General features: G+C 41.1%; 3 protein-coding genes across 13 annotated transcripts; 2 read left to right on the forward strand and 1 right to left on the reverse strand.

Moving 5' to 3' along the window:
• The first annotated feature begins 581 nt into the window (after positions 1 to 581).
• Positions 582 to 3,883, forward strand: LOC135494809 (cyclin-Q-like). The gene is made up of 6 exons (XM_064783097.1): positions 582 to 739; positions 1,247 to 1,344; positions 1,628 to 1,713; positions 1,936 to 2,068; positions 2,435 to 2,662; positions 2,888 to 3,883. Exons 1-6 carry the CDS (start codon positions 673 to 675, stop codon positions 2,978 to 2,980), a joined length of 705 nt encoding a protein of 234 aa, XP_064639167.1. The 5' UTR covers positions 582 to 672; the 3' UTR covers positions 2,981 to 3,883.
• Positions 3,884 to 3,982: 99 nt separating this feature from the next.
• LOC135494808 (large ribosomal subunit protein uL2-like) lies at positions 3,983 to 6,679 on the reverse strand. The gene is made up of 6 exons (XM_064783096.1): positions 6,586 to 6,679; positions 5,812 to 6,101; positions 5,307 to 5,525; positions 4,807 to 4,922; positions 4,382 to 4,468; positions 3,983 to 4,125 (listed from the first exon to the last, which is right to left on the reverse strand). The coding sequence occupies exons 2-6, from the start codon at positions 6,089 to 6,091 to the stop codon at positions 4,048 to 4,050; spliced, it is 780 nt and encodes a 259-aa protein (XP_064639166.1). The 5' UTR covers positions 6,092 to 6,101; positions 6,586 to 6,679; the 3' UTR covers positions 3,983 to 4,047.
• A 374-nt stretch (positions 6,680 to 7,053) lies between these two features.
• On the forward strand, positions 7,054 to 27,049 carry LOC135494944 (ATP-dependent RNA helicase DDX3X-like). Of its 11 annotated transcripts, none has more exons than XM_064783303.1 (18): positions 7,054 to 7,155; positions 7,942 to 8,014; positions 9,123 to 9,203; positions 11,114 to 11,227; positions 13,330 to 13,480; positions 13,697 to 14,188; positions 14,598 to 14,699; positions 14,968 to 15,067; positions 15,399 to 15,534; positions 15,764 to 15,876; positions 16,302 to 16,400; positions 16,675 to 16,835; positions 17,184 to 17,328; positions 17,632 to 17,788; positions 18,776 to 18,957; positions 19,309 to 19,426; positions 19,795 to 19,951; positions 20,170 to 27,049. In XM_064783303.1, exons 1-18 carry the CDS (start codon positions 7,111 to 7,113, stop codon positions 20,393 to 20,395), a joined length of 2,652 nt encoding a protein of 883 aa, XP_064639373.1. In that variant the 5' UTR covers positions 7,054 to 7,110; the 3' UTR covers positions 20,396 to 27,049. The 11 variants fall into 11 exon arrangements, with proteins under 11 accessions (XP_064639373.1, XP_064639377.1, XP_064639375.1 ...); XM_064783307.1 differs by having other exon boundaries at positions 17,632 to 17,776; XM_064783305.1 differs by having other exon boundaries at positions 15,764 to 15,870.
• The last annotated feature ends 492 nt before the right edge of the window (positions 27,050 to 27,541 follow it).

Here is a 27,541-nt window from a genome sequence, read left to right on the forward strand (position 1 = left end):
AAATACTATATACTCGGCGCCTCACTTATATGTGTTGTTTTTTTCACATACATTGTTCTCGTGGTTTACGGAAAAGTAGGCCTAAAATGTTATAGTGTCTAAAAGCAATATTCAGTTAATGGAATTACAGTTTTTTCCATTACTGTTTGCTTAATATTGCCCTATCACCTTTTTCATGAATCAATTTTGAGCAATTTGTTTACAACGAAGTTATTATAGCACGAAATATGAGTCTAAAATGCCAAATACTTGCAACTATTATGTTAATCACTGAAATCTTAGTGTACTAATTGCTCGCTATAAGCTAGGTTATTGCGCCCCTAAACCAACGTATGGCTAACAGAAGCCCAAGGCTAAGAACCCCCCCCCCCCCCGGACGCGATCGCCCCCCGGACCCCCTTCACAAATCCTACAGGGGGTCATCCCTTTTGCAATCAAGTCCACACGTGCGCATTCGTATTTCCCGCGTATAGGAACTCTTGAACTAATGGTGGCGTCATCTGTTTATTACTAGAAGAACTCCGACATCCCTCAAAGTGTACATCGAGGATGTAACAAATCGCGCCACGGTCAATGTGAAATTCGTCCACAGAGGTTTATCATAATTTAAAAAAAAGTTTTCATCTCTTATTTACGGTCATTCCACTATTATTGTTTGAAATTTGCGTCAAAATGGCTGATAAAAAGATAGAAAAGAACAAACTTCATTTCAGGGTTATTAGATTTTTGACGGAATCTGGTAAGTTCTTTGAGATTTGGAAGATTATGTTGAACATGATGAAATATGTACACAATAACTGATTTCCGGATGAAGAAATATGATCTATTTTCGGACATCAGGCTCTGCATCGCAGGGCTCCACAGTTGGCCACAGTTCAGATGGGCAGTCAATCAGTTTAATGTTTTAAGCCTCATTGATATAAGTATCATGGCCAAAACTTGTACCCGGCACAGTGGTAGTGTGGTAGACACCAAAGTTATTGACCTTTTCGAAAAAGTTTTGTTTTGGCACTGACGAGTGTCAGTGATATGTTTCACCTGGAACAAAGGATCACAGTGGCTTTTGGCATTGTCCGTAGTCGGCTTAGGCTTTCTTACGTGTTCTGAGTGTGTGCATTTCATTATTTTGGACTCCGATTCGTCTTTCTTGAAAGTGCCTATCAGTATCACAAAGCCTGTCTTTCATGACATAACACTTGACAGCGACTGCATCCATGCCATCTTTTATTTCTATTTTCAATTTCAGCCCTGAAGCTGCACATGAAATCACCTACCTTGGCCACTGCAGCAGCCGTCTATCATACTTTCTTCAGAGAATGTGAAACAGAGGACTATGATCCCTATGTGAGAAGATTTTGTTTAAAATAAATAACATGACGATACCATCATGACAGTAGAAGCTCCACTTGAGGACAACTATGCCAGACAGACGCCTCCATATTACGACCATTTAGGCCACCTCTCAAATAAGGACGCAGTGCCCCTTTTATGTGTGTCCCCAATGGAGAGGTTGTTCATTACTAATAGCATTGCAAATGTGCTTGAACTGGGACTTTTTCAGAGTTGGCCTTGAGAATCACAGAATATGAAAAAAACTTGCATCACAACTGCATTTCTTTTTTTTTAGTTGATTGCCACCACTGCCTTATACCTGGCTGGGAAAGTCGAAGAAGACCACATGAAACTGAGAGATGTCATAAATGTGTGCTACAGGTGAGTTAGTCAGTGACCACTCATCTTGAGAATAGATTTTTTTAAATGCTTTAAAAGTTAAAGTTGCTGCTAATGCATCTATGCATAAGTAGCGACCTTGTTCGGTCTGCTTTGATATAATTAAATCTTCCAAAATCATCCTATAAGGTGCAGCCATTCCCTGCCTTGTGTCAATAGCCCTGCCCTCTTAACGTGCATTATATTTGATGATTACCATTTCAGAACCTTGCACACCGATCAGCCCGGCCTTGAGATAGGAGAAAAGTACTGGGCCATGAGAGATTCAGTGGTTCAGTGTGAATTATTTGTCATGAGAATGCTGAAGTTTACTGTGAAGTTCGACCATCCACATAAGGTAGGACTCTCGCCAAATTCATTAAAAGATTTAACCAACTTTTAACAAAACTTAAAACGCTGATGTTTTAATGTTTATGGCTCATATTCAGCTATTGTCCTAACTGGAGGGCATTGTCTTTGGTGCCTGTGCTAAGTGTGAGGCCGGGTTAATGTTGGATGTTAGAACACCAGACATTTAAACTGAAGATCACAGGCAAGCGATGCATAACGACGTCAACTTTTATCAGGACTGCTCCTGCTTCCCAAGTGCCCTTGACACAAAGCAGAAGGTGCAACTCTTGACATGTGTCTATGAGACTAGGTCGAGGAGGAATATAATTGCACTAAGAGCCCTCGTTTGATTGTCTTTAACTTTCTATTTCAGTACATGCTACATTACCTGAAATCAGTGTGCGACTGGATGGAACCAAGCATATCAAAGAGAATCCCAATTGCAAAGTTTGCTTGGGGTATCCTGCGCGACAGCTATCATGGACCAATATGCTTGAAGTACCGTCCAGAACACATCGCCATTGCAGTCATTTATTTTACTCTACAGCTGTATGGAATGGAAGTGCCATTTTCTGACGAGGCTGAGTACAGGTGGTGGGAGGTGAGGAGTTTGTCTCATAATCAGAGCTCTTTGGTTTGATACCTGACATATGTATACATAACTTGTGACTGTGGCACACAAGAAATGCTTCTGTGACGAAGATGAAGGAGGGCAAACAAAAGCCGTATCTGGTCTTAAAACTATTTTTTGATCGAGAGAACCCACTTACCATGCTGACGTTGCCAGAGAGCACCTCTATTTAGATAATCACGTTTTGTTTTTCAGGTTTTATCTGAGGACGCAACAGAAGATGAGTTAAAAGGCATTTCAAGTGATATTTTGGACATTTACGAATTAGAGTCGTCATTGCAGACGTGAGGCAAACTTGAAAATGACGCAGGATCATTTACTGTAAGGACAGGTCTATTGCTGCTATAGCATTCATCACACGAATTAAGAGTATGAATTGATTCTTCTGAAGCCTTGGCAATGGCATCTGATGCCTTGACAGTGGCGTGCCAAGGAACACGCTGCAGGAATGAGGGGGGAAGAGTCTGGACTCCCTTGACCCACCTGAATATGCGCCTGCTTGAGTTTTGTGATTCAAATGGACACATATATGTGAAGACAAAGCTTTTACCGGTGTAAGAGGAAATAAACATTTTTTCATAGAATGTCCTTGTATGTTGTTATTATTTTGGAAGCTCAAGAATCAACTGGAGATATTATGCTTATGATACATCACTCATCAGGAAAGACAAACAGTACTTCAACCTATTCCGCTAGCCGTGTTGTTGGGAAAAGGGAATATCTGAAATTAAACAGTGTATTTGAAGCCAAGGACCAGTTTTTTGGTCCTCTCGGAACAAGACCCGTTTTGTCTGATGGGGTACAGTCCTCAGCGATAAGTCAAACTGAGAAAAATGTCTTTAGGTGATCACTGTATGGCTATGTTCAGTTGTCAGACAGTAATCCTACACGACCAGCAGTCACATAATGGCAGGGTCTCACGTGACTGTCAACATCGGCATGCCGGCCTGATGAGGACCCTATGAGCAACTGTCTGTGGACTTTGGTGAAGGTCTCGATCGACAGGACTGTATGAACATGTTGTGCTTCCAAGACTGGTTGCGAGAACTGGTTAACAGGATAGATCATGGAAGGTTCCCATAGAAAGAGATGGTCTTTGCCACAGATGTCGGCAAGGCTTGCTTGGAGCCAGGACCAAGTGACAAACATGGGAAATACCAGGACGGTTAACCAAATCCAGTCCAACAGACTGATGTGACGTGGACAATCAAAGTTGGGGATGACCAACCAACGTCACAATGAAGTTCCAACAGCCAAATTGAACGCACAATAATAACATGCAAGACAACATTTTGTTTTCTCAATTTTTTTTCTTTGTATAGTTTCTTCTTTTTTTACAGTTAAATTACAGTGGTCTATTCTTTGTCCGCCTTCTGTGTAATCACCTTGGTACCACGTAGACGACCAGTACGACGAGCAGCAATGAGACCAACCTGGGAAGACGAGGAAGAAACACGTTAGACAAGCAATTTTGAAACGGTCAAAGCAGATCAAGTTTTACCTACACACACTACAAGAGACAGAATTGAAGAGTGACCTAATCGAAAATGTGTCATGGCTCAGAAACAGCCTCTGAAATGTCTTATCAACATAATGTTTTTTGGGGCGTTTCAATCATCACTGCCAAGTTACTAACATCACATCCATCACAACATGGATTTCGGTTACCAGCATTCCTATCCAACTCACCTTTCTTCCGGCAGACTTGTCTCTGCTGACTGTGGATGCGTGACCAATATGTTGATGGTTACCACCACCGTGGGGATGCTCAACGGGCTGAAGAACAAAACGTAACAGGATCAGAAAAGAAAATCAAAGTATGGATCAGTGGGAAAATTACTTGCAAGGCTGTGTCCCTGAAATTTAAACCGGGTAGTTGGAAAGGCTGCTTTGGCTCAGAAACAGCCTCTGAATTTGCTTTTCACCATAAGGTTATCTGGGGCGTTCAATCATCACAGCCAAAGCACAAATTTAGAGATGGGACAAATGTGGTAGAAGTCGATCATGGCTTCATCTGAGAAAAATATTTCATTTTTATTGTGGCTTGATTTCTCTTACTGGGGAGAAACCATTGTGGGCAACAACCAGTAAAATGTATCATTACTAATACTCACATTCATAGCAACACCACGAACTTTAGGCCAACTGTTCCTCTTCACTTTGTATTTATGGTAAGCTCGTCCAGCCTTCAACATTGGCTTCTCAATACGACCACCTCCGGCAATGATACCTAAAGTGGATTTCATAATGGGTCAGTAAGGAGTAGATAAATATCTTCATGATAGAAATAGAGTCATGCGCTTATGTCAGTAATATGTCGAGCAGATTGTTCCCCACAATAAATACAGTCTTGCGAGTTCTTGCTCCACTTTCTCATTTTGGCTCAGAAACAGCCTCTGAAATGTCTTATCAACATAATGTTTTCTGGGGCGTTCAATCATCACTGCCAATCTGAGTCAGATACGAGGACTCTCTACTCACAGGGGGCACAGGATGTTTTCGTACCAGGAATTTTTACGTGAACAGACAGCAATGTTGTCCCATTTTCTGCTCATAACCCCTTCCTCCCACTGCACTCGTATACCTTTCGACATGTTTTAAATTTGACACTTACCAACCATAGCCCTGTTGGCTGATGGGATAACTTTCTTGAATCCAGATGGGAGCTTTACTCGCGATCTCTTTGTGTCAGGGTTGTGGGAAATGACGGTAGCGTAGTTTCCAGAAGTTCTTGCAAGACGGCCACGGTCACCAGTCTTCTCCTCAAGGCAACAGATGATGGTACCCTCAGGCATGGAGCCTACTGGGAGGATGTTGCCAGTCTGGAGGGAGGCTGCAACACAATTGGTAAAATGAAAACGCCGTCAAAAACAGGATTCAGGAGTCGAAATTCATGGAGGCAAATGCTTTGTTGCAATATTCCTTGGCATTTAGTGCAGAGGATCCATGAATATTATATTCAAATCACAAATTGTATGCACTTTTTACACTACTAATGGTTTTTGATAGCTCAGAATTGAATATTTTCAACAGAGACAATTCAGGTCAAAGTGAAGAAGTTTTTATTCATCACAGCCATCACACAACCAGGTAGATATTTTGTGACTTCAAGGATGTACCTTTCTTTCCGCAGTAGATGAACTGTCCAGTATATAGACCCTCGGAGGCAAGGAAAGTTTCCGTTCTCAGTTTGTACTTGTAGGGATCCCTGAAAACAACCCTGGCAAGTGGAGCACCACGCCCGGGGTCATGGATGATGTCCTTCACAACACCCTTGATATAACCATGACGTTCTGCATAGTCGACGGCACGTAGTTTAGCGGCACCCTTCCTGTTCTTGGTATGCGACTTGAAGACACTTCCAGCGCCTTTACGCTGAGCCCGGATAACACGTCCCATGTTGGTCTGGCTGAAAAATTAGATTGAAACTATATAGAAAGCTATGAATTCATCAGTTAGTTTTATTACCAACCAGGAACATTCTGGCTAACAACAATAATCGTGAAGCACAAATGAGTCAATAGCTCAGCAGCCAATGGCAGCATGACTGCTACATGTATCACCAGACCTCACGAACTGGGCATCCAAAAATATACCGACTATCGCACCAAATGTACACAGCCATTAGACACCACATCACATACAGCAGTACTTCAGTGTACATCGACGTGCAGGGCACAATGCAAAGCATACACACGACTGATTACATGCATGGTGTTACTCAAAAAACATGGCAAGAAAAACCCTTTACGCTCAGTTAAAATCATCGATCGATATATTTAATGAAAATATGATGTATAAATTTTAATTTGTTGCGAGTCTTAATTCTATCCGATATCTGATTTATTCGATGTTAGTCGATTTACTTCTATCGGAAGTTACAAATTCCTCACCAGAATGGCCGACGTGTGGATAGAGAACGACACTGGTTGAATTCTTCAATACCAAATAAAAACTAATAGATAACTATATTCATCAAAAGGCATACTTCACATCTACTGTTTTTGCTTAATTGAAGTGTTACTGAATTTATAAAACGTAAAACTATGCCAAAATTTCTTCCATTTACGACAACAAAAACCTTTTTGGTAACTGATCATTTATTATTTCAATAAATAAATTTTCATCAATTTCATATTTATATCTCTTGTGATTACGATTTATGTAAAAAAACTAAAAGAAAGTTAATTTTGAGAAAGTAATCGACGGACGACATAACAAAACTCTCGAGATATACTACAGAAACTCCATAATTGTTGACTAAGAATTTAATTTATCATTGAACTAATGAAGGCTCCCTGAATTGCTGGTCACGTGGTCTAAGGGTATATAAACGGAGGGCCCCTTTGTCAATCGGGTCGCAATTCCATGAAACAACTTCATAAGCAAGACAAATTCTCTCTCATTTACTTTGTAATATGCCTAATGATTCCAACCAAGATGGAAAGGGTCTAGAGCAGCAGGTTTGTAGGAGTAATGTGACCAATTTATGTCGATTTTTACCATCGATTCACGGAGTTATTCGACCCAGACAAAATCTAAAAATCATCCACGAAAATTTCGATTGGAAAACCAAGATGGCGCCGTGAAAAATTTCTGAAGAAACCAAAACTTCCAACTAACATTCTTCCCCCTCATATTCGTTTCTCCAATTAAATATCAATACAATTGTATTGTTAGAAGGTTCCCCAGCATTCTTAAACCCAAGCGTGTCCCGCAGGTGGAACCCTTTTCCTCACAGACGTCATAAATAAACGGCATTCCATCCATTCGATGAAGCCAGTCTGTGCGCAGTTCGCGTACACGCACTACGCACGTGGGAACAAGGTCACGTGATCTCCAGAATAAGCCATTTTAAAACTGCATCTTATAAGCCCTATTTACTCTCAACTAGGGCATTGTCTGCCAAACTATGACTACACGGACGTTACATTGTTTCTCTCTCCTCAAAATTCAAATCTTGGACTTGATGATAGTGGGAACGTGGAATTTTGGCGTGTTGAAATTACACGCAGTCTCGATCTCGTGACGCAGCATCGGCAACGCTTGCCAAGGCTGGAACGTGTCTGAAAGCGCAAGTTCACGATATTTCCATCGGGGCACAGTAAAATGGCAGCAAGTTGCTACACCATCATGAAATGACATCGCTCTGTATTCATAGTAGATGGAAATGGTACCTTTTGCAGTGAACAAATAACACCTCGTCAGTGCACATCAGACCTACATGTATTTGACCCTTTTACTTTCAGTTCGCTGGTCTAGACTTGAACTCTGCACGTAACGGCAGAGGAGGTCATGACGCTGCACCTTTAAGTGCCAACCGTAAGTTGTTTTTTTGTTTGCTCCCTTTCTCAATGAAATGATCCCAACGATTGGACTTCTTTAAGAAGAATGTGATTAATGTAATTTATCGACCATTTAATATTCAAATAACATTCAACTTCCTTCCTTTCTCTTTCCTCTCATCCCATTTTGTCGATATCATCAGACCATATGTTTCATCATGTATTGTGAACAGAAAATGAGAGAGCATGGCATATTGCACTGTTGTGAGCCAGCATTGACACTGGGAGTAAGGTGTGTTGGTGGTGGACATGAAACAATTGGCAGTGAATGATTCATTCAAGTGGGTGCTGTTGTGCTGAGTAGAGCCATCTGTTCAAATTACAACTTAGTTCTGTTTCATTGTATGGCTCTCTTTTGATGTGACACATCGTAATTGTGAGGTTGAAGCCAAGTTTGTCAACAAAGCCCCCACGTCATGCTTATATTAGGTATTGTTGATCGGCTTATTTGACCACCCACAGCAGCAGCAGAAATCATGAATCAACCATGCCCCGAGACGTGGTTCCCAAGTAGAGAAAGGATATCTGGTTTTCTAGGTGGTCAAAACATGTAGAACTCACACCAATTACGCAGTTGTGACATGACAGTAGATCAGCTTTTTTATTTGAACAATCCAGAAATTGGCTTTTGACCTTATTTTCAATATTGATCCGTGATGTATACAAGCATTTGTGCACACACCTGTCAAGGACGTAGTCTAGTTCAAGTTGGGGATGTGTTTCTGCGAATCAATTTGAATGACCTGTTTCCAATTGTGATAAAAACTAAAATAAAATCGAAGATGTTTCCCCGATTCTTTATATAGTGCAGTGTTCTCCATAGCACAGGCACAGCCAATGTTTCTTGTTTCTATTCCAATTCCTTTTTGGGCACTTCAGTGTATGGGTTTCAACTTAACCGAAACAGTTCGACACAATTTTCCGAAAAGGGGTAGTGGCTGCAATTTCATGTGTTGTTCAGGGGCAAATAATTTGTCATGAGCTTGGCATGCTTGGAGAACACTGCAGATTAGGAGTTGCGTTTTTTGTGCCGTCTTGTTTTTTTCTGGCAAATATTTTATAACCTCATTATGCCTGCGTTTCAGGCAGTTCCAGTTACATCCCACCCCATCTTCGGGACAATCCTCAGTTCCAAAATTCTGAAGATTCACGAGGCGCAGGCAGAGGTGAGTTCTTTGTAAACTTGCATTCTGTAGCCGGCTGAATATTTCCCCCACCACCCTAGCCTTTGCTGCTTCTGGGAACGGTTTTACATGTTTTCTTGGGTCCAAATCAACAGCAAAATAATTCTGATGTGCTTCATGATCATACATTCCATAGCTTAGTCCATTCACTCCATCTTTGTTGAAGAGTAAAGTGATTATATTTCCCTCACTCAAACAGTCTGTTGTTTTTGGTGTTAAAACATGCTCCCGCAACAAACCTATAGAGTAGATAATATTTGCAGACTTAAAGAGAAAAAAAAAATGGGCAGTGTAGATTTTGTGGGTGTAGCTTGCCTCTTCCAAAAGTGCTTCCTCTCTTTCTGTCACATTGTTATTGTCTTTCCTTCCTCTTTCCTTAGTCCAACCATTGATAACGTGCATGGATATTTATATAAGGTTGTGTTGTGGTTTATGGTTAGAGTTAGTATACAAAATTTGTCTTTGGCAAGGATATTTGAAATCTATAGGAAAGGCCAAAATTGCCAGAAGCCTACTCTACAGTGTACAGTGCATTGTGATAGGTGAACTAAATACTAACAATCATTCAGAGTGCCTACTAAATATATCTTGTCTAGTCAACCGGTCATTATTGTGGCTTCTCATTCAGCAGACTATTCCGTTATACTGTGTGGCAGCTTATAAAAAAAGTTCAGATATGGTATCTTTTAGAAAATCATGTGCTGTTTGAAAATGAAAGGTATGAAATTGTCACTTAAGAAGGCAAATTGCACTCACTGCGTGGCACTGCTGTTTTTGTAAGCAATATGGAAATTTTTAATCTTGAAATAAATACTGTGTAAAATTAATTGACTTGTGTTGTACTCATTTGCCAGTGTCTTTGGTGGGTAACACAATACTAAAATGAGATAAGAAAGTCAGAAACAAAAAAATGGAAAAGTATTCTATCAGCTGGCGCCCCTGGTGCAGCCTTGCAGTTCCTTGTGCTGCTTGGGCGATTTTCGATTGAAAGACAAAAGAATGCACTGGTCAGTGAGTACATAAGGGACAGGACACACACCACACTAGCACTGCTGCAGGGGCAGGAATATCAGGAACATGGTGGAGACGATGCTCAAGCTAATAATACTCGTGGACTTGCAAGAGTGGCTAACCTGTGTGAACCGTTGCTTATCCTGCCTAGCATTTTTGCGATCACCGCAGAGCAACATGGTCCCCAAGGACGAGGGTTTAGAAGTCCTTTGCTTTGTTGAGGTCAAGTTTGCTCCGGCCTGGTAAAAAAGAATCATTGTGCAGTGCGAGTGGAGTGATAGAAGATGGCAAGAGGACATTTAAAATATGTATTTGGTTGTCATTCTCTGGATCTATTTCTTACTGTCATTTGACTACATTGACATTGTAATTGTAGTTGTAGTTGCAGTTGTAATTCCAAATGTAGAACCACCCAACACTGATGTTCAAGCGAATGTTTCGCTCTTTTTTGAAGCTTTTTCAATTTCCAGAAATTACCAATTGAATCAGGCTCATTTTAAAAGTGCACAGGGCTATAAAAAACGTGCGTTTTTCTCGAAGAATGAACTGCTTGACTCGGGATAGGTGTCCAGGATTCAAAGTCTGGTCTTCCAAGCCCTGTAGTGTAACCATGTTGCCTTTTGTGCAGCAGATTTTTGTCTTTTATATGGTGTTCAATGAACAGTTTGCTATAAGAAGCAGTAAGATTTTCGGCCTTTACGAAAAAAAGGTGCAAGTCGTGTGCAGTCTTTGTAAGTGTCAGAAATAGCAAAATGGTATGCATAGATGAAAACTTGTTGTTTGTTGCCAATTGTTTCATATCGACGGGAACACCAAATGCCATGCTCTCTGCGTCCTCGACTAATTCACCAGGAGTTTATGCTGTACCTTGTGCTTTCTAGATGGATACGTCAAGCGCGGGGGCTACGGTAACTTTGGGAACCGCGCGCCCGAGCTCAGTCCTATGGTGTTCCTCAATCAGTTTGGACAGCCCATGGCCGTGATACCACAACCAAGTCAGTGAATTTTTAATTTACTATTAATTGGTGTCAACTCTGGCAATATACTGAATATGTTCTGAAAGGTTTCGAAAGCTGAAGAAAACATTTTACAGCTATTTTTGGAAAATTGACTGTTCTATTCCCAGTTGCAATTTGTATACACTACAAAATATTGTAATAATAAGAAATTCACAATTTCTGTGCCGGTGAGGTGAATTCCCTCTGGTGGGGTTGGGAGAGAAAAATATGTCCCAACATATTGTGTGTTCCAGAGTTATTTTAGATGTTCTGTGCTTGTTCCTATTTTTGACTCATTCATAAGTAGTGTAGCCCCTGTCTGTTCCTTTTTTAATCATCATACCTTAAAGTTGCCTGATACTGGCCTTTTATTTTGCTCCTTTTAGCTTCTGTTCATTGCACTTCATATAACTAGTGGCTTGGGTTCTTATGCATTTTTAAGTGTGGCTTTAACTAAATGTGTGTAGTTGTTGGTGGACTCTTTATTCTGGCCAACAGATTGCAACCCTTGTCCTGCTGAACGATATTGAAAGTTGGGGCCTGCGTGTACCATACATTGCATTTCGGTGATGGTGTCATGCATTCTGTTTCATTGGGACCGAGGCCTGCCTGCTGGTCCGACAATCTCTTCGTCAGTATTTATCCCACTTTGGTATCAGAACTTCTCTCGTGTACTGTTGTCCTATGCATGCTTTCGATTTAGTTTTGTAACTTTTGTTGTATAGCACAGTGCAATGTAGTACATTAAACTTGATGTTCTCATCACTTCAGTGATTCACTCTGTCATCGTTGTTGTCTGAGCGAGAATGGAAGTTGTCGCCTGCCTTCTAATAGTCATGGCCAGGAACTTGTAAGAGTAAACCCACTTGAGAGTTAGAAAGTGGGGTTAACTACTTTATTATCAATAATTATGCGACAGAAGAAATTTTTCATGAAATGGACAACATACATGCTAAATTGTTCATGTCACAGACTGTGTTGCGTTGTGTTTCTTTGATGTGCACTCATACATTTCATAGTCTTACTCAATTTACTGCATACATTTGTACTGCATTTGTCCATGCCTTTCATTGTATTACCATGCCTTATGCTCGATGAATAATGCTAGCGAATAATAATGTCCCTTCGAGGCATTTATACATGCATGCATCGATCAATTCATAATAGTAACTGGTTACGAGAACACAGCTATAGGGCTTGCTCTGTCAGACGAGTATACTGCACAGTGAACTTCACATGAACCTTTTCTCCATCTCCTGGTTTAGCTGAGAACATGTGTGAAGGCATGAAGTAGGTGTGACAAAGTTAGGGTGTGGGATCTGTGTCCTTGGACTTCAGTGTTTATTTCTTCAAGTTCTTATGAAAGTTTTCTCCTGTTTCGGTCTGAAAAAACCTTGTTACAATAACATAGTAAAATAAAAAGTTTCCTTTAAATAAACATAACAGTATGTAAATATTCTGACACTTGTCAAGACTGCACAATTCTTGCCTAATCCTAACCTTCTGATAATCCGTGTTGTTTTAGAATTCACTTTTCCAACCATTGTAAATATGGGGATGAAAAACGTTTGAGTAGGATGCAGTGCATGACTATGCTATGCTTGAAATTCAGTTGGATGTTATTTTTAGACTGCTACTGCTAGTAGGGCAATGGCAGAAGATAATCTTGGTACAAAATGATGGTAGCAGGCTAAATGTCCAACCTGTGCTAATGCCATGTGTAGTGGTGATGTTTGGTTCGTGGTGTTATTTTAGTGTTATTCGGTGAGGAAGTTTGCACGGTGCTTTACCTCACCCTTTTCAAACACAGCATACTTGTTCACAGGAAATTAGTGGTTTTGTCGGGTGACTGTGTCATCCGTACAGTCACGTCTTCTGAGATCCATCATCATTGGCCTGTTCTGAAAGTTGCCTGCTGCGGGAAGTCAGTTGAGATTTTACGGATGACACAGTGTCATTAGCTGTTGGCGTTGTTGTTGCAATGTTTGGGCCTGGAAAAGGTAATGGACTCCCTGGGCTACAGAGGTATTTATGAAGGAATGCCGGTTCATTATTGTGTATAGACTGGTTGTCAGGTTCATCACATTCTCTCTCTTCAGCAGGTCAACAACAGGGCAACTTCATTCCGCCACAGCAGTTCAACAACCGTGGAGGTGGCCCGCCTGGACGTGGAGGATACAACAACTACAACCGTGGCTCAGACCGGGGTGGTGGTGGTGGATACAACAGAGGAGGCCGTGACTTCGGAGGGTAAATATGTTTTTGATCCCAAAAAACCTGGTTGATAAAATCAAGAGACCATGCTATTGAAAAAGAAATGCAGTCAGCTAAGTGCCCATTTGACCTTGATGTTGTCTATGTGGAAATCAGGCTAGATTCGATATGTTCTTTGAGCTGTTAAAATTGTTTCACTGAATCAAAGACACTGCTTGTAAGATCTTGATGTTAAAGTGTGTCCCCTTTCAGTCAAGGAGATGATAGAAACTACAGCCGGGGTGGTGGTCGATCTTGGGACCGTGATCGCCAGAATGATGGCGGCAGCTACGGAAGGAGGGACGACGGTGGATCCAACTGGGATAGGATGAAATCCCCTGATCAGAATAACCGCTGGCAAGAAGACCGCGGCAACGATCGTCGTGGCGGCTGGAACAACCGTGATGATAATCGCGGCCGTGACGGTGGATGGAGTGCTGGCCGTTCCAATGATGGTGGATGGCGAGACAACAAAAGTGCCGGCAATGATCGTTGGGGTGGCGACAATCGTGATGGGGGCAGCCGTGGTGGTGGTAGCAACTGGGGCGACAGTGGCCGCGGAGGATCGTGGAATAGCAACCAGAATGTTGGAAACGACCGCTGGCAGTATGATGGCAGGGCCCCACAAGGTGGTGGATGGCGTGGAAACGGTCGTGACGCTCCTGCTACTAGGGGTCGTGATATTGGCTGGAACAAGGGTGGCTTGTAAGTAACAGAGTACCGGGGAACAGCTTACAGGTTTCTCCTTGGCAACTATGTCTCATCAGTAACATAATGGAAACCTATTGCATTTATGCCATGTGATCATCTCCTCCATTGGAAGTGTAACCCTGTTCTAAGTTCACTGTTCTTGGTGGTAAAATTCTAAGAAACTTTCAGAGCTAAGGCATGAGCCATGAAAGGAGTTGCCTCATATATCCATCTGGTCTGTGATAGCTCTGTCAATGTTTGTACCTTTATCAAACAGGCAAGCCCCCTGAATATTTGACTAAGTGAACTGTTCCCCCAAAGATCTACCAAAATGCCCCTTGAATGATAGGTGATTGAGCAGTGCCTGTACGGCATCGTCGCACGTTCTGGCCCCAATTGTTGACAAAAATTGTTCTTTTTCTAGTGACAAGCCCGAAATGACTGGCAACGACCGCTGGAAACCGGAGGAGACCAATGATGACGGTGATTGGTCAAAGCTGGGTCCCAAGAATGAAAGACTTGAAGGGTAAGGATGACAGTAAAAGTGTTGTACGCCACTAAAAAGTAGTTTTCCTGTTGGGGAGCAATGTGTCTGAGAAATCAGATGTCTGCTTTTCAACTCATTTTGTTCAGATGGCCCAAAAGTGTTATGTGTACAGAGAAAATACATAGCCTTTCGGTATCGGTTAAAACCACTTGTCTGATCAACATGATCGAGTGATGTACAGTGTTCCTAATTAACATAACAGAGGGATATATGATGTGCAGTGATCAAACCTTCCTGAATATTTCAGTGAGCTGTTCAGCAAAGGCCACACCGGAATTGACTTCAGCAGGTATGACGACATCCCTGTCGAGGCGACTGGTGAGGAATGCCCTGGTAAAATTGACAATGTAAGTATGATCTGTGGGGAGAGAATGTGTTCACAGTTGCCTTAAGAGTAGGCTGAGGTTGAGAATGGTTGGCTGTCAGTCTGTTTAGAACGGAAGAGAGCTCTATGGCTGTCATGGTTTTATAAAAACATCAGTCTTCTTTAGAGAAGTTCTGACGGTGTTAACTGATGATGATTTTGGTGTAGCCTCGTTATTTAGTCGCCATCTGGTGGCAGTGAAGGAAAAAAACCCAAAAAGACTGAAGTAACACCAAAAATTACAGCAATTGCATTTGAAAATTTTGAAATGCTTGCAAGACAAAATCTATCTCATGATCTCTCCTTGCTTTCAGTTCACTGAGTGTAATCTGACAGAGATCCTCAAGAACAACCTGGAGTTGATCCACTATGACAGACCAACGCCCGTACAGAAGTACGCCCTGCCAATCATCCTGAAGAAGAAGGATCTAATGGCCTGTGCACAAACAGGTAAACAATTCACGTGGTCTAAAATCTGATCTGTGTACAATTCTTGGTGTTATCTGATGATGATTTTGGTGTAGCCTCGTTATTTAGTCACCATTAGGTGGCAGTGAAGGAAAGAAACCCAAAAAGACTGAAGTAACGCCAAAAAGGATGTGATAGTACTACACTCACAAATTTATAAACTTGCCCCACTGCCAGTAAACAACTTTAAAATCCTGTTTGCATTTTTCAGGCTCTGGCAAAACTGCGGCATTCCTGGTTCCCATTCTGAACCAGATCTACGCATGTGGCCCGGAAGGACAGAATATTCAGTATGATCCTAACCGAGCCAGTGTGCAGGTAAAGGTAAAGTTGACCTTCCCCAACCCTCTCTCCTTTAAGCCTTTGTATTATAACTCCTGCAATTGTATGTATTTTGCCAAGCCCTCGACCTATGCGCCATTGGCCAGTCGCTGTAAATATGCTTCTCCCCGAGTGGAGTCTTTGGAGGTGTGTCTTCCAACCAAAAGTTACAGGTGTCGGCTGGCAGACTACAGAATATGTTCGGGAATTTGATCGTCTAGCCAGCATTGCAAGTTGTAAAGATATTCAGAATCTCACTATGCTTTGCACTAATGATGACAACTTGGTAGCCGTACTGCACGCCCAAAGGGCACTGCTGACTTACCCAAGACTGAATGTGCAGAGGGCTGCTTTTCATTGATAGCTATAGAATGGCAAGGTTTTCTAACTTGTGATACTGGTTTCAAACTATTTTCTTCCATTTTCAGGGCAAACAGTACAACAACCGTCGCAAGGTATTCCCGCATGCCTTGGTCCTCGCTCCAACCAGAGAGTTGGCGTTGCAGATCTATGAGGAGGCCAGAAAGGTGAGAACTAATTTTACTTTCAGTTCTGAGTTCACCAAGGCAATCTTGACCAGGCGCATGACTGGTGTCAACCATGTTCCGACGGTGTTAACTGATGATGATTTTGGTGTAGCCTCGTTATTTAGTCACCATCTGGTGGCAGTGAAGGAAAGAAACACAAAAAGACTGAAGTAACACCAAAAATTACAGCAATTGCATTTGAAAATTTTGAAATGCTTGCAAGACAAAAACTATGGCCTATTACATCGATGTGAATTTCTTACTCCATTTTCAGTTTGCCTACCGTTCTCGTCTGCGCCCGTGTGTCGTCTATGGTGGTGCCGACACCAACTCACAGATGCGCGACCTTGATAAGGGATGTCACATGCTCGTGGCAACTCCTGGACGTCTTGTCGACATGTTGGACAGAGGCAAAATTGGCGTCGATCATATCAAGTGAGTATATCTGCTGAGCCTGACCTCGCTGGTCCACCAACACAATGTGTGGCCGACTGGAATGACTCGTTAAGGCTTTTGGCCAGACGATCAACGATGTTACATCTGTTTCAATGATTTGCACTCATGATGACAACTTGGTAGCCGTACTGCAAGCCCCAAGTGGCACTGCTGACTTACCCAAGACTGAATGTGCATTTCATCTTTGGCTATGATGATTTTGAATAAAGTGGGTGTGTAAACATGAAGATTTGTTTCTTTGTCGTGTGTCTTTACCTCCTGTCTGTCCATTTGCATCTCAAATTCCATGGATATTGCATCAATGCTCATAATCTGTTTCTCTTTCAGGTACCTTGTGCTTGATGAGGCTGATCGTATGTTGGACATGGGTTTCGAGCCCCAGATTAGACGTATCGTTGACAGTGACGAGATGCCCAAGACTGGTGATAGACAGACCCTCATGTTCAGTGCAACTTTCCCCAAGGAAATTCAGGTAAGCTCTTGAAATGAAGAAATGGCTATGTCACGTTGAACACCTTCGCAGCCGAGCAAATTATTTTGTTGCTTGTGTGGATTTGGACAACAGGTGCCATTCGAAATCCTTTGTTAGTAGTGCATTAATGATGACACCTTGGTAGCCGTACTGCAAGCCTAAACAGGCACTGCTGACTTACCCAAGACTGAAAGTGCGTATCATTTACTGTCAGAACTGCTTTTGGACGACCCAATTCTGAAAAATGCATTCAACTGCTATTGAGATGACTATAATCCTAATATATTTTGTTAAACATTCCAGATGTTGGCGCGTGACTTCTTGTCCAATTATATCTTCTTGGCCGTGGGACGTGTGGGCAGTACTAACGAGTGCATCACACAAAAGGTGGTCTGGGTGGAGCAGTGTGATAAGCGCTCCTTCTTGTTGGACCTGCTTAATGCAGCAGGTAAGGTGGAAGGTATAAAAACTGTTTATTATCATCTCCGACATTCACTGGATGTTGTTGCACTACCCCATACCGGTGATTTGGTATGTTTACTTTCTTTTTTTCGGGTTCATGGTTCAGGTGTATAAGGGCGCAAGCTAGTAATCGCTGATGCAATTTTGGCTAGGCGGTGTTGCGATAGCCTGCAGTCGGTTCCATTTCTGGTCACTGACCAGGCCATGGTTTAGATGGTAAAGCGGGGACTTAAGGGCCGTGATTAGGAGATTGAAGAGGAATAATAGCCTTGTTCTGTTTCTGATATTCGCTGGCATAATTGATATTATTTGACTGAGTAAAGAAGGAACCTCCATCTTTTAAAAGTAGAGATGAGGACATAATTGTATTTGGTCGAGTTATCACTTCACACTGAGTTTCACTGATCATGGACCCTATCATTTCTCTCTTCCTGATTTCTTTGCAATTTCGTGAAGTTTTGGCTTTAAACATAACAAACCTTGCATGTATTGTGTTCATAAAAATTGATGTACATGGCACTGTCAGTGGTATTGGTAGCACAAAGATCTAAGAAGGAAAATTGTATGTTCTGGTGTCATAACCCAAAATTAGAATAATATTTGCTCTTTTGTATTGGCTTTTCATTGTATCGTCTTACAACCTTGTGGTGTGATCCCAAACATCCTGTCAAAGCCCGTTGGAAGTGCTGTGCAAGGGCCTGGTCAGTTACTTGATGCTAAGGTTTGACAACTAACACTCTGGAGTTGGTAGAGATTTGTATCTAGAACAAAATGCCTCATTGTTTTTATAGTAAGACCATTAATTATAAAGTCGTTATGGTTGTTTGTTTATTTCTGACTCCACTTTTTGCACGAGTGGTCATTGACTGAACCTGTTGTTGTTTTCAGGACGTTTTTATTGTGTTTTGCGATTTGATCCCAGAATGCCGAACGACATCATGCGCTTTCAAATGTTGATGTTTAATGGTGTTTTTTTGCTCTCCAGGCCCTGAATCATTGACCCTTGTCTTTGTCGAAACCAAGAAAGGTGCCGACGCTTTAGAGGAATACCTGTACAAGGCCAGCTACCCATCGACCAGCATTCATGGCGATCGTTCACAGAGAGAGCGCGAGGAGGCCTTGTTGAGCTTCCGTACTGGAAAGACACCTATTCTGGTTGCAACTGCTGTAAGTGCCGATCTGACCGTGTCTTCTCTTGAAATTGTTATAAGAAAGAAATCTGCTCCGGCCGTGATGATCCCCTTATCAACTTTTTGACCTGCAGATGCTCTTCGTGAGCGACTGAAGCGTGGAAGAAAAAGTGTATAGTTTTCAATCTGAGCTGAGAGCCTATTGTAAATTCCCATTTCGTCCAATTGCATTCTGTGAATATCCTGAGCAGACAAAGTTTTCTGACGGTGACAGTGAGTCTTTGCAACAGAATTTGGCTGCGTGGAAGTCACAATCTGTTGGTACTGACCTGTGCTTCACCCCGGGGCTTGTTGAACAGTTGTGATAATTGCCTCCTCTTCCCCACAGGTTGCAGCTCGTGGTTTGGATATCCCCAACGTGAAGCATGTCATCAACTTCGACTTGCCCTCTGATATTGAGGAATACGTTCACAGGATTGGTCGTACCGGACGTGTTGGAAACCAGGGTGCGTATGGATGTTGAGAGACTTTGTGAAATACATGAAAGCTATCATGCACTTTGTAAAGATATTCAGAATCTCACTATGCTTTGCACTAATGATGACAACTTGGTAGCCGTACTGCAAGCCCAAAGGGCACTGCTGACTTACCCAAGACTGAAAGTGCAGTAGTTCCTTAGATGTTTTCATGCTTGGATGCTCGTGTGGGTCTCGGTCTGTTGCTTTCACTTGTCCTGAAATAGTCTGTGATTTCTCGACATCGGCAGAAAGAATCCCAGAAGGTCCAATTTGACACCACTCTATTTCCTAAGCATTCCAGTTCCCTCAAGGATAACACATTAAAATGTTTTAAACATATTGTCCACTCTTTTCAGGTCTGGCCACGTCCTTCTTCAACGAGAACAACAGGAACCTCGTCCGTGACATGGTGGATTTGTTGGTCGAGGCTCATCAGGAGGTGCCCAACTGGATGGAATCCATGTCCTATGAACAGAGGAACCATTCAGGAAGCTCACGCAGAGCTGGCAAAAGGTACAAGCATTTCTTTGTTGTTGTCAACTAGCTTCGTGGGGAAGGAGGGGATGCTTTGATCGGAAGATGCAGGAGCCTAGGCAGAACTGCACTCAACACATAAGTGAATTAGTGGGGGGGGGGGGGGGGGCTCATTAAATGAGTCTTCATATTTTAAGTGCCTGGACAGTGAACACTTATTTTTGCCCTCAATTTATTCTGTTCTACCTTCATTTCAGATTTGGGCCAGGCTTTGGCTCCCGCGATTATCGTCAGAATCACAACAAGCGTCCCCAGCACCAAGGTGGAGGATTCCAGGGACAGATGGGAGGCTTTGGAGGTGGATTCCAAGCCCAGTTTGGTGGCGCCCCTGCTGGAGCCGGTGGAAGTTACGGTGGATCGTACGGTGGCGCCCAGACGTACACCCAGGCACCAGCTACCGACTGGTGGCATCCGTCTACCTAAGTAGGAGGATGAAATCAACCACTGGCATCCGGTCTGGACTGGTTCGTGACGCGTTGGCAAATATGGGCACCCCACTAACATGTGTAGGCTGCGGCCCACGGATCCCTGATGGCTAAACTGGTCATCTTCGACGACCCGACCCCACTAAGAAGTCAAGTCTAAGGCGAACTTGACATTTAGGTGCATCCATCTCATTGGGCATTTCAGTATTTGAGAGAGGAATATGTCTTAATCTTTCACCCCTATTAACTGGATGGATTCATCCCAACCAGTACATTTGAGTTGATCCATTTAGTTTAAGGGGGGTGCGAGGTGAATTTTCTTTGTTCACATAAAAAAAATGAAGTTTCGAAATAGAATTTTTAAGGTTTATACTTTTACACTTGAAATTGCGATGAATCGTAATGGTAATCACAAATTCTAAAGTAGTTCAATTATGATTGCCTTATTCAAGTAGAAATGAAACTTTGAGGACATTTATAATATTTGTATACCAAGTACTGTTCTGATAGTCCAAAACATGGACTGAATATTCCTCTTGTGAAACTATAAAGACGACTCCACACTGCCAACTGAAACATGGAATTGAATTGCGACCAACAAAAACTCGACCCCAACTTTGTTTATTTGTTTCTTGGCAGTTGGCGGGGTTTGGCTGGAATGCGACTGTGGTAGGGTTATCTGTAGGAACTGTGGGTAGTTAGTTATATATGTACAGAAACATAAAAGTTCTTGATCATAAGATAAGAATGACCAGTGTTTTATTATATTCAACAACAGTCATTTTCCGCGTTTTTTGTGTTCGAAATCTCGATAGTTAAATTCGAATGACGACTGCATTATGTATTAAAACCAGTTTAAGAAACTTTCCCTGAAGTTAGAAGCAACCTAACATTGACAGACAGAAACTAAATCATTCGCAGGTGTAAACATTTGCTTTCAACGCAGGAGGGACAATAGTTCTTTCAGTTCAGGAAGGACAAGAATTTATATAATCCGCTAAGAAATGAAAAAATTATGGTATTTCTCCAAACTTGTAATTATGTTGTCCTGATGTGGATAAGACTCTTTTTATATCAAAAGTATTTGCAAAATTAAGAATGACACCATGTCCTTCCTGGGTATAATTACACCTGTTGGTGAACAGAGACTTCACTTGGCTCATATGTTTTACACCAAGTTAATTTTTGGGGGAAAGTCGAAACTAAACATGAAGTGAATGTTGGGCTGCAGTTGCTTACCATTTTACTAATAGTTCTTCAGTGTTGATTCTGGCTACATTTACAGTAGGACTGAGGTATTGTGAGAATATTTGTATAATGAAGTGGGACCAATTCGTCATAAAAATCTCTGCGATAACTGACATTTCATCGTTTAAAATGAGATTTTCGTGTCCCGTTCTCATTTTGTGAAAGTTACCCTCAGTTCACGTGAATGCTAACTTATTGTTTTCAAATTTGTCTGGAATGTTTTCTATTATAATGTAATATTCCAGAAATCTTCCTCAACGGCCTTTCAGGGTTTTTTTCTAATTTACTCTTATATACCACGAGATGTAAACTACTTGTTGTTATGGGGAGGGTGGCGAAATTTGTCGGTAATATCGAAACCAGTCTGGACAATCATAACACAGCATTTGTTCTTAGGGGAGAACACTGCGGTTTCACTGATCGTTCTGTAGAGTTGTAATTGTATGTTTGTGTCTGAATTCTTGACTTCTTTTATAACCTTAACTTGTATAACTTGTATTGTATACATCACTAGGGATTACATGTAGAGGAAAGGTTATTGTGCACTGTCGACCGCATTTAGTAAACAATATAATCATTACACTGCCTGAATGAGGCATCATCTTGAAGCGGAAGAATTACCCAGACAAATTAGTAAAATGTTCATGTTGATCTTGTGTATTTGAATCTTCCCATATGGTGTTTTCCAATTAGGGCTCTGTATGCTATTAGCTCAACTGATTATACTACAGTCCTTGCTAGAGCTTTGGTTACGAGTGAAAACTAAAGATCTGAGGGTAACAATGACCGAGATAAGTTGTCTAGTTGGCCTATCGCTGTGGTCAACATCGAGAGAAAGAAGTGAAAGTGTTGCTCAATTTATCATTATTGCCGTATTATTTAAAGGAGAAATGACACGATTTCAAATTTATGAATGAATAACTTGATTGTCTTTTGTATTTGTGTCTTTTTCCTTACAAAACTAAAACGAATTCATTTCTTGTTATCTTTGAACTGGTCTTTAACTTTGAAGTTGCATCCTAATAGGTCATGAGATTATCACCAGATTGTTGCAATGGTTACGTTGTTTCATTCTGTTGTAAACTTGTCAAGTGACGCTATCAAAAAAGATCTGAAAATTACTCAAATATTGGAACACGACGAATGCTTTGCTTGACTCTGTACATTCAGAGACCTGAATATTCAGGTAAAAGGATGTCTGTTTAAAAATCGTGTGAATATTAGTAAACGTGAGAAGTTCACTATGAGCTATGCAACGTTAGAATGGGGTACAATGCTATCTCTCTCGTCCTGACTTGGCTTCATTTATGTCATGTGTCTGTGATGTCACTATGATGAAAAACAAAAAGATATTAGATATATTTTTCCTGCTAATATGCTTTTGTATTGATTTATGTTGCAAAGATGAAACGTTTTAAACTATCTAGTGGCATTACTTCTGATAAATCTCGACACTGCGTAACTTATAATGAAGCGTGAAATTAAACGATGCGCTTCAGTCTACGAGAAGATTTTGTAAAGTGAAATTATTCATTGGCTTTATTAAGAGGACCAATACTGTTCATTTGTGTATGATATACATGCCATGTAGGCAAAGAGAATGGCACAATCTGAGCTGACTGCTATATCCTATCACCCCTATTTTCCTGTATAGACTGTTCTAGTCCATACATTAGAAGAGTCCATTCAGGATAGTAGGGGTGTGAACATCACATGCATCGTTGTCACCTAGTCTTTCCTCGCCATAATTCAAGGGCTGTTTTCCCACATTATCAATTTCATTGTTTCTTTAGAGCCAGACATTATTGTATTCATCATTGTATTATATGTTTACCCCCATTTCACTGAATGGACTTGACCTGTGCATTAGAACTGAGCGAGTCCATTTAGGTAAGAGGGGATGTGGACGTTGTATGTTTACGTATATGCTTCTATTTGCTACTAAGGCCGTCCTGGTACTAAAACACCCTTTCTTTGCGTCGTTACAGCGCAGTGGTTGCTCATCAATATTGATAGGTAACGTTTGTAAAATTTGTGTAACCACTGCGGTTGTCTCCAATCTTTAGATTTGATGATAAAAATATTCGTATCTGCTGTTATTGAAAGATGCATAAACAATCTGGTCGGATTTCAGTCGTTTGTATGCTAGTCTCTGTAGTTTCTCCTGTCCATCTATACAAGTTTATTCGAGTGTTCTTGCGCGTTTGAATGGAACGTGCTGACGTTTTTTGTGCGATTTGTTCTGTGTCGATCAATATATTTTTGTTGAAATCCGACGTCGCGTCTTTTACCGAGTGTGTGTACGTGATGACATTTCAATCGCTTGCGCTGCGCTCTGTTGAACTGTGTATTAAAATGTTCCATGCGTTTGCAGAGAGGCCCTGTATCTAGAGAATTGTGTATATAGTTAAGAAATAATTACGAGTATCTGGCATCGAATTATCGATGCGTTCCTATACATTCCAACCACTTCACTGGTCAAGTCGCCGCATCATATTTCTCATCAATGAACTTCTCGCCCACTATATCATGTGCATAAAAAACACTCAAATTGTTATTATTTTTACGTCACAATCCATGTTTTTTTATTTGATAACCAATAGTAAATTGACTATCATTACATGTACAAATAGAAGATTTTAGATGTGCCATTTTCTTAGTGTGTGTCTCTTGTACTGTCTGAACGCTACTGTGCTGATCCACAAAATTGATTACATGACAATATTATGATTTGAATACCGTATACAAGTGTTATGTGATATTTGCGCCAAGTCACCACATATCTTTCATTTGATTTTGTAGATAGTTGAATGAAACCTTGATAAGAAAATGTGTCTTAACCAGACACTATAGTGTCATTGTACGGACACCATTTTCATGTGTTCAGGCGTTATTTTTCATGACAACTCATTTTACAATATAGATACGTCAAATTTCATGCGAGTGCTCAGTGATGCTGAATTTTTCTCACCCGGACCCTATCGTGATGACATGACGGCCCTATACAGTGTTATGTACAAAGTCTTCATTCTGTTTCGGGTGATGAAAAACCTGCAAGCTCTGTTCTCCTTTAAATATGAATGGTACATTTAAAATTGAATGTATATGTTTGTACGAGTATTTTTAATGGATTGTGTGTTAGATTGTGTGCGTTTACATGATCAGCTGAAAACTGCTAGCCAATACCTTGTCCATTAATTGTGGACCAACTAGTTCAAACTGGGCATGTTTTTTTTCTGAAAATGCCCGATCTACTGCAGTAAAACTAGTCAAGTGTTTATTTTTACATACAGGGTATGAAAGTTGTGGAAACGAAAGTCATAAATTGGTTCGTCACAACTTTTCTCAAGAAGGCGATCATGACGATGACCAGTGGCCTTCAGAGCGAAACGTTCTTACTCATTTATGTCGAGATTTACCCTATGCTGTAAATCATATTGTAACAGCCTCCAGGTTTCTTTCGAACCTGAGCTACGCAAATTAAAAAGTGGGAGTGCCGAAAAATGCTTGGTGATTGTGGCGATGCGATGATCAAATTCATAAATGGACTTCACATTGGTTGTGCTCGAGTCGAAGTGTGTGTGATATGTTTGACCAAGTCCTCGTTATATTGAAGAAGGGTTGGGATTTTCTACACGTTACTGCTCAAATGTCAAAATGGTGGGCACATTAAATACGAAAAGTTTTTCATCTGCAAAATCAACCAAGTCTTTAATGGCTCTGCCTTGGTTTTGATTTGGCATGAAGCCAAGCCCCAAAACAATTTATCTAAAGAATATTTAACTATTTAGTATTAATTTGGTCTTGATGAAAACAATCTTCCAATTAAGGTCTCCCAACTCTTACAAACCTTCGGGTTGCACTATTGTATATCTAAAGAAACCTGTGATGAAGTACATGAAAACATGTCGATATGCATTGGTGCTCTTGATGGAGATACTGTGGTCTATAAATCCCAAGTTGGAAAAACTATATCATTCCCAATTTGTAAATAGTGTATGACGAGTGCCAGACTAGGTGAAGTCATCCTTCTTGTATGACTTGGCTGAAGTAGGCCCTCTCGTACATCGTAAATGACTGTGTTGAAACGGACTCCTTCATACTATTAGAGCAGGCGCAGTCAAAAAGTCACATTCTCTACTGTTTTTGACCACGTGATATAGATTTTTAGTGGGCGTAGACAAAGAAACGTTATTAGGGTATTAAAAACACTATGCGCATCAGAATATTTCCGGCGATTGTCCGAGCGGTTTTGAGTTCTGACGTTTTATGTTTCGAGTTCACACCAGTTGGACATGAAACTGGACCAGGGTGAAAATAATTATGCTGTTCACCTTGGTTTATTTCTTAAGAGTTAAAAAATATTTATTCTTTCTGAGCGAGTTTTCCATTTGGCTGACCTACTTTTCGGCCAAATAGATAACGGAACAACCTCAGTTGGTCCCAATCAGCTGAGTCAATGCAGGGTGAATTTCATACTGGTCAATTTGGACTTCGGGAAAAACATATCAAAGTCTGCAGTTGATTTATATTTAACAAGGATACCTGTTTTATCGGTATTTATAAAAATGGATTTGAACCATGTACTTGAAGTGGGCACATGATTTTCTGGGCTCTCTATCTCTAATTATATGATAAGAAAATAGTCTGGAGCGTTTTTATGGAACGTACCATGCTTCTCAAGGCATTGGAAAAGGCACGATAGGTCGAGATATTAACGAGACGGTTGAATTGAATTGTGAAGAAAGGTGCTATTTTTCAATGCAATTTCACTAGATCTCAAAGGGGATTCTCTGCACATGGGATAATGTATGGTAGTGTATTTTTATATATTCTTAAGGCAATATACTCTAATTTATTATGTTCTATTTGGATGGCTGTAGTGTATGCACTCGTGTGTATCTCCCTAAATTTGATGCAGCATCCAAAATAGCAAACGATCTGACCTCTGTAACCCCGGGCATTTTCAAAGTCTGTTGGTGTTAAATTTTGCAGACGTGCATAAGTGAAATTCAACATTTGATAAAAAATGTACCAAATATAGGATATTTTCTGTTCCCTCAGTAAAGAGAAAAACTAAAAATAATATTTTCGATGTTATTTTGTCATGAGAAGCTCTGAAAATCTCTGGGGTTGTAGTATATTGCATAATGCCTTATTGAAACTCATTTAAAAAACGATACTAAGACCAGTCCACAGTTCTTTCAGTTTTTGTCAAGGACGGCATTTATGTACCGGTATGATAATAACATTAGGTAGCATTTTTAGAAGCTATACTTGTCTGGCTATGAACTTAATCAAATTCATGTATCTCAAAGTTTGTTTTATTGAAATGATGATTGGATTGGATGCTCCAAATGTGGTTGTATTGAATAAAAAAAAACTTTTTCAATTATCACTTTAATTGGTTCTTCGGTTCATGTTTTTCGTCCTGTCCGTGGCTACAGAACCCATGCAGCCTTCCACGGATTAACGTTCAGCTCTTCTCTTGGCATACTGGCAAAGCCATGAGAGCAGTCCAGGTGTTGGAAGTGATCATATCCCTTGATTGAAGATTCCCCTGTGGGACTTGTTTGTTGCCCCCAGAAGCTGGCTCACTGACCCCAGAGCCTTCAATTGGCCTTGATCAAAAGCCAATCCAGTCTGAGACTCCTGCTGTGAACGATTCCCTATCCATCTTCCCCTGTGAGACTTGTTTTTTGCCCCGAGAAGCTGGCTCACTGACCCCAGAGCCTTCAATTGGCCTTGATCAAAAGCCAATCCAGTCTGAGACTCCTGCTGTGAACGATTCCCTATCCATCTTCCCCTGTGAGACTTGTTTTTTGCCCCGAGAAGCTGGCTCACTGACCCCAGAGCCTTCAATTGGCCTTGATCACAGCCAATCCAGTCTGAGACT

Source organism: Lineus longissimus, chromosome 10 (assembly GCF_910592395.1).
Source record: "Lineus longissimus chromosome 10, tnLinLong1.2, whole genome shotgun sequence".
Classification (NCBI taxonomy): domain Eukaryota; kingdom Metazoa; phylum Nemertea; class Pilidiophora; order Heteronemertea; family Lineidae; genus Lineus; species Lineus longissimus.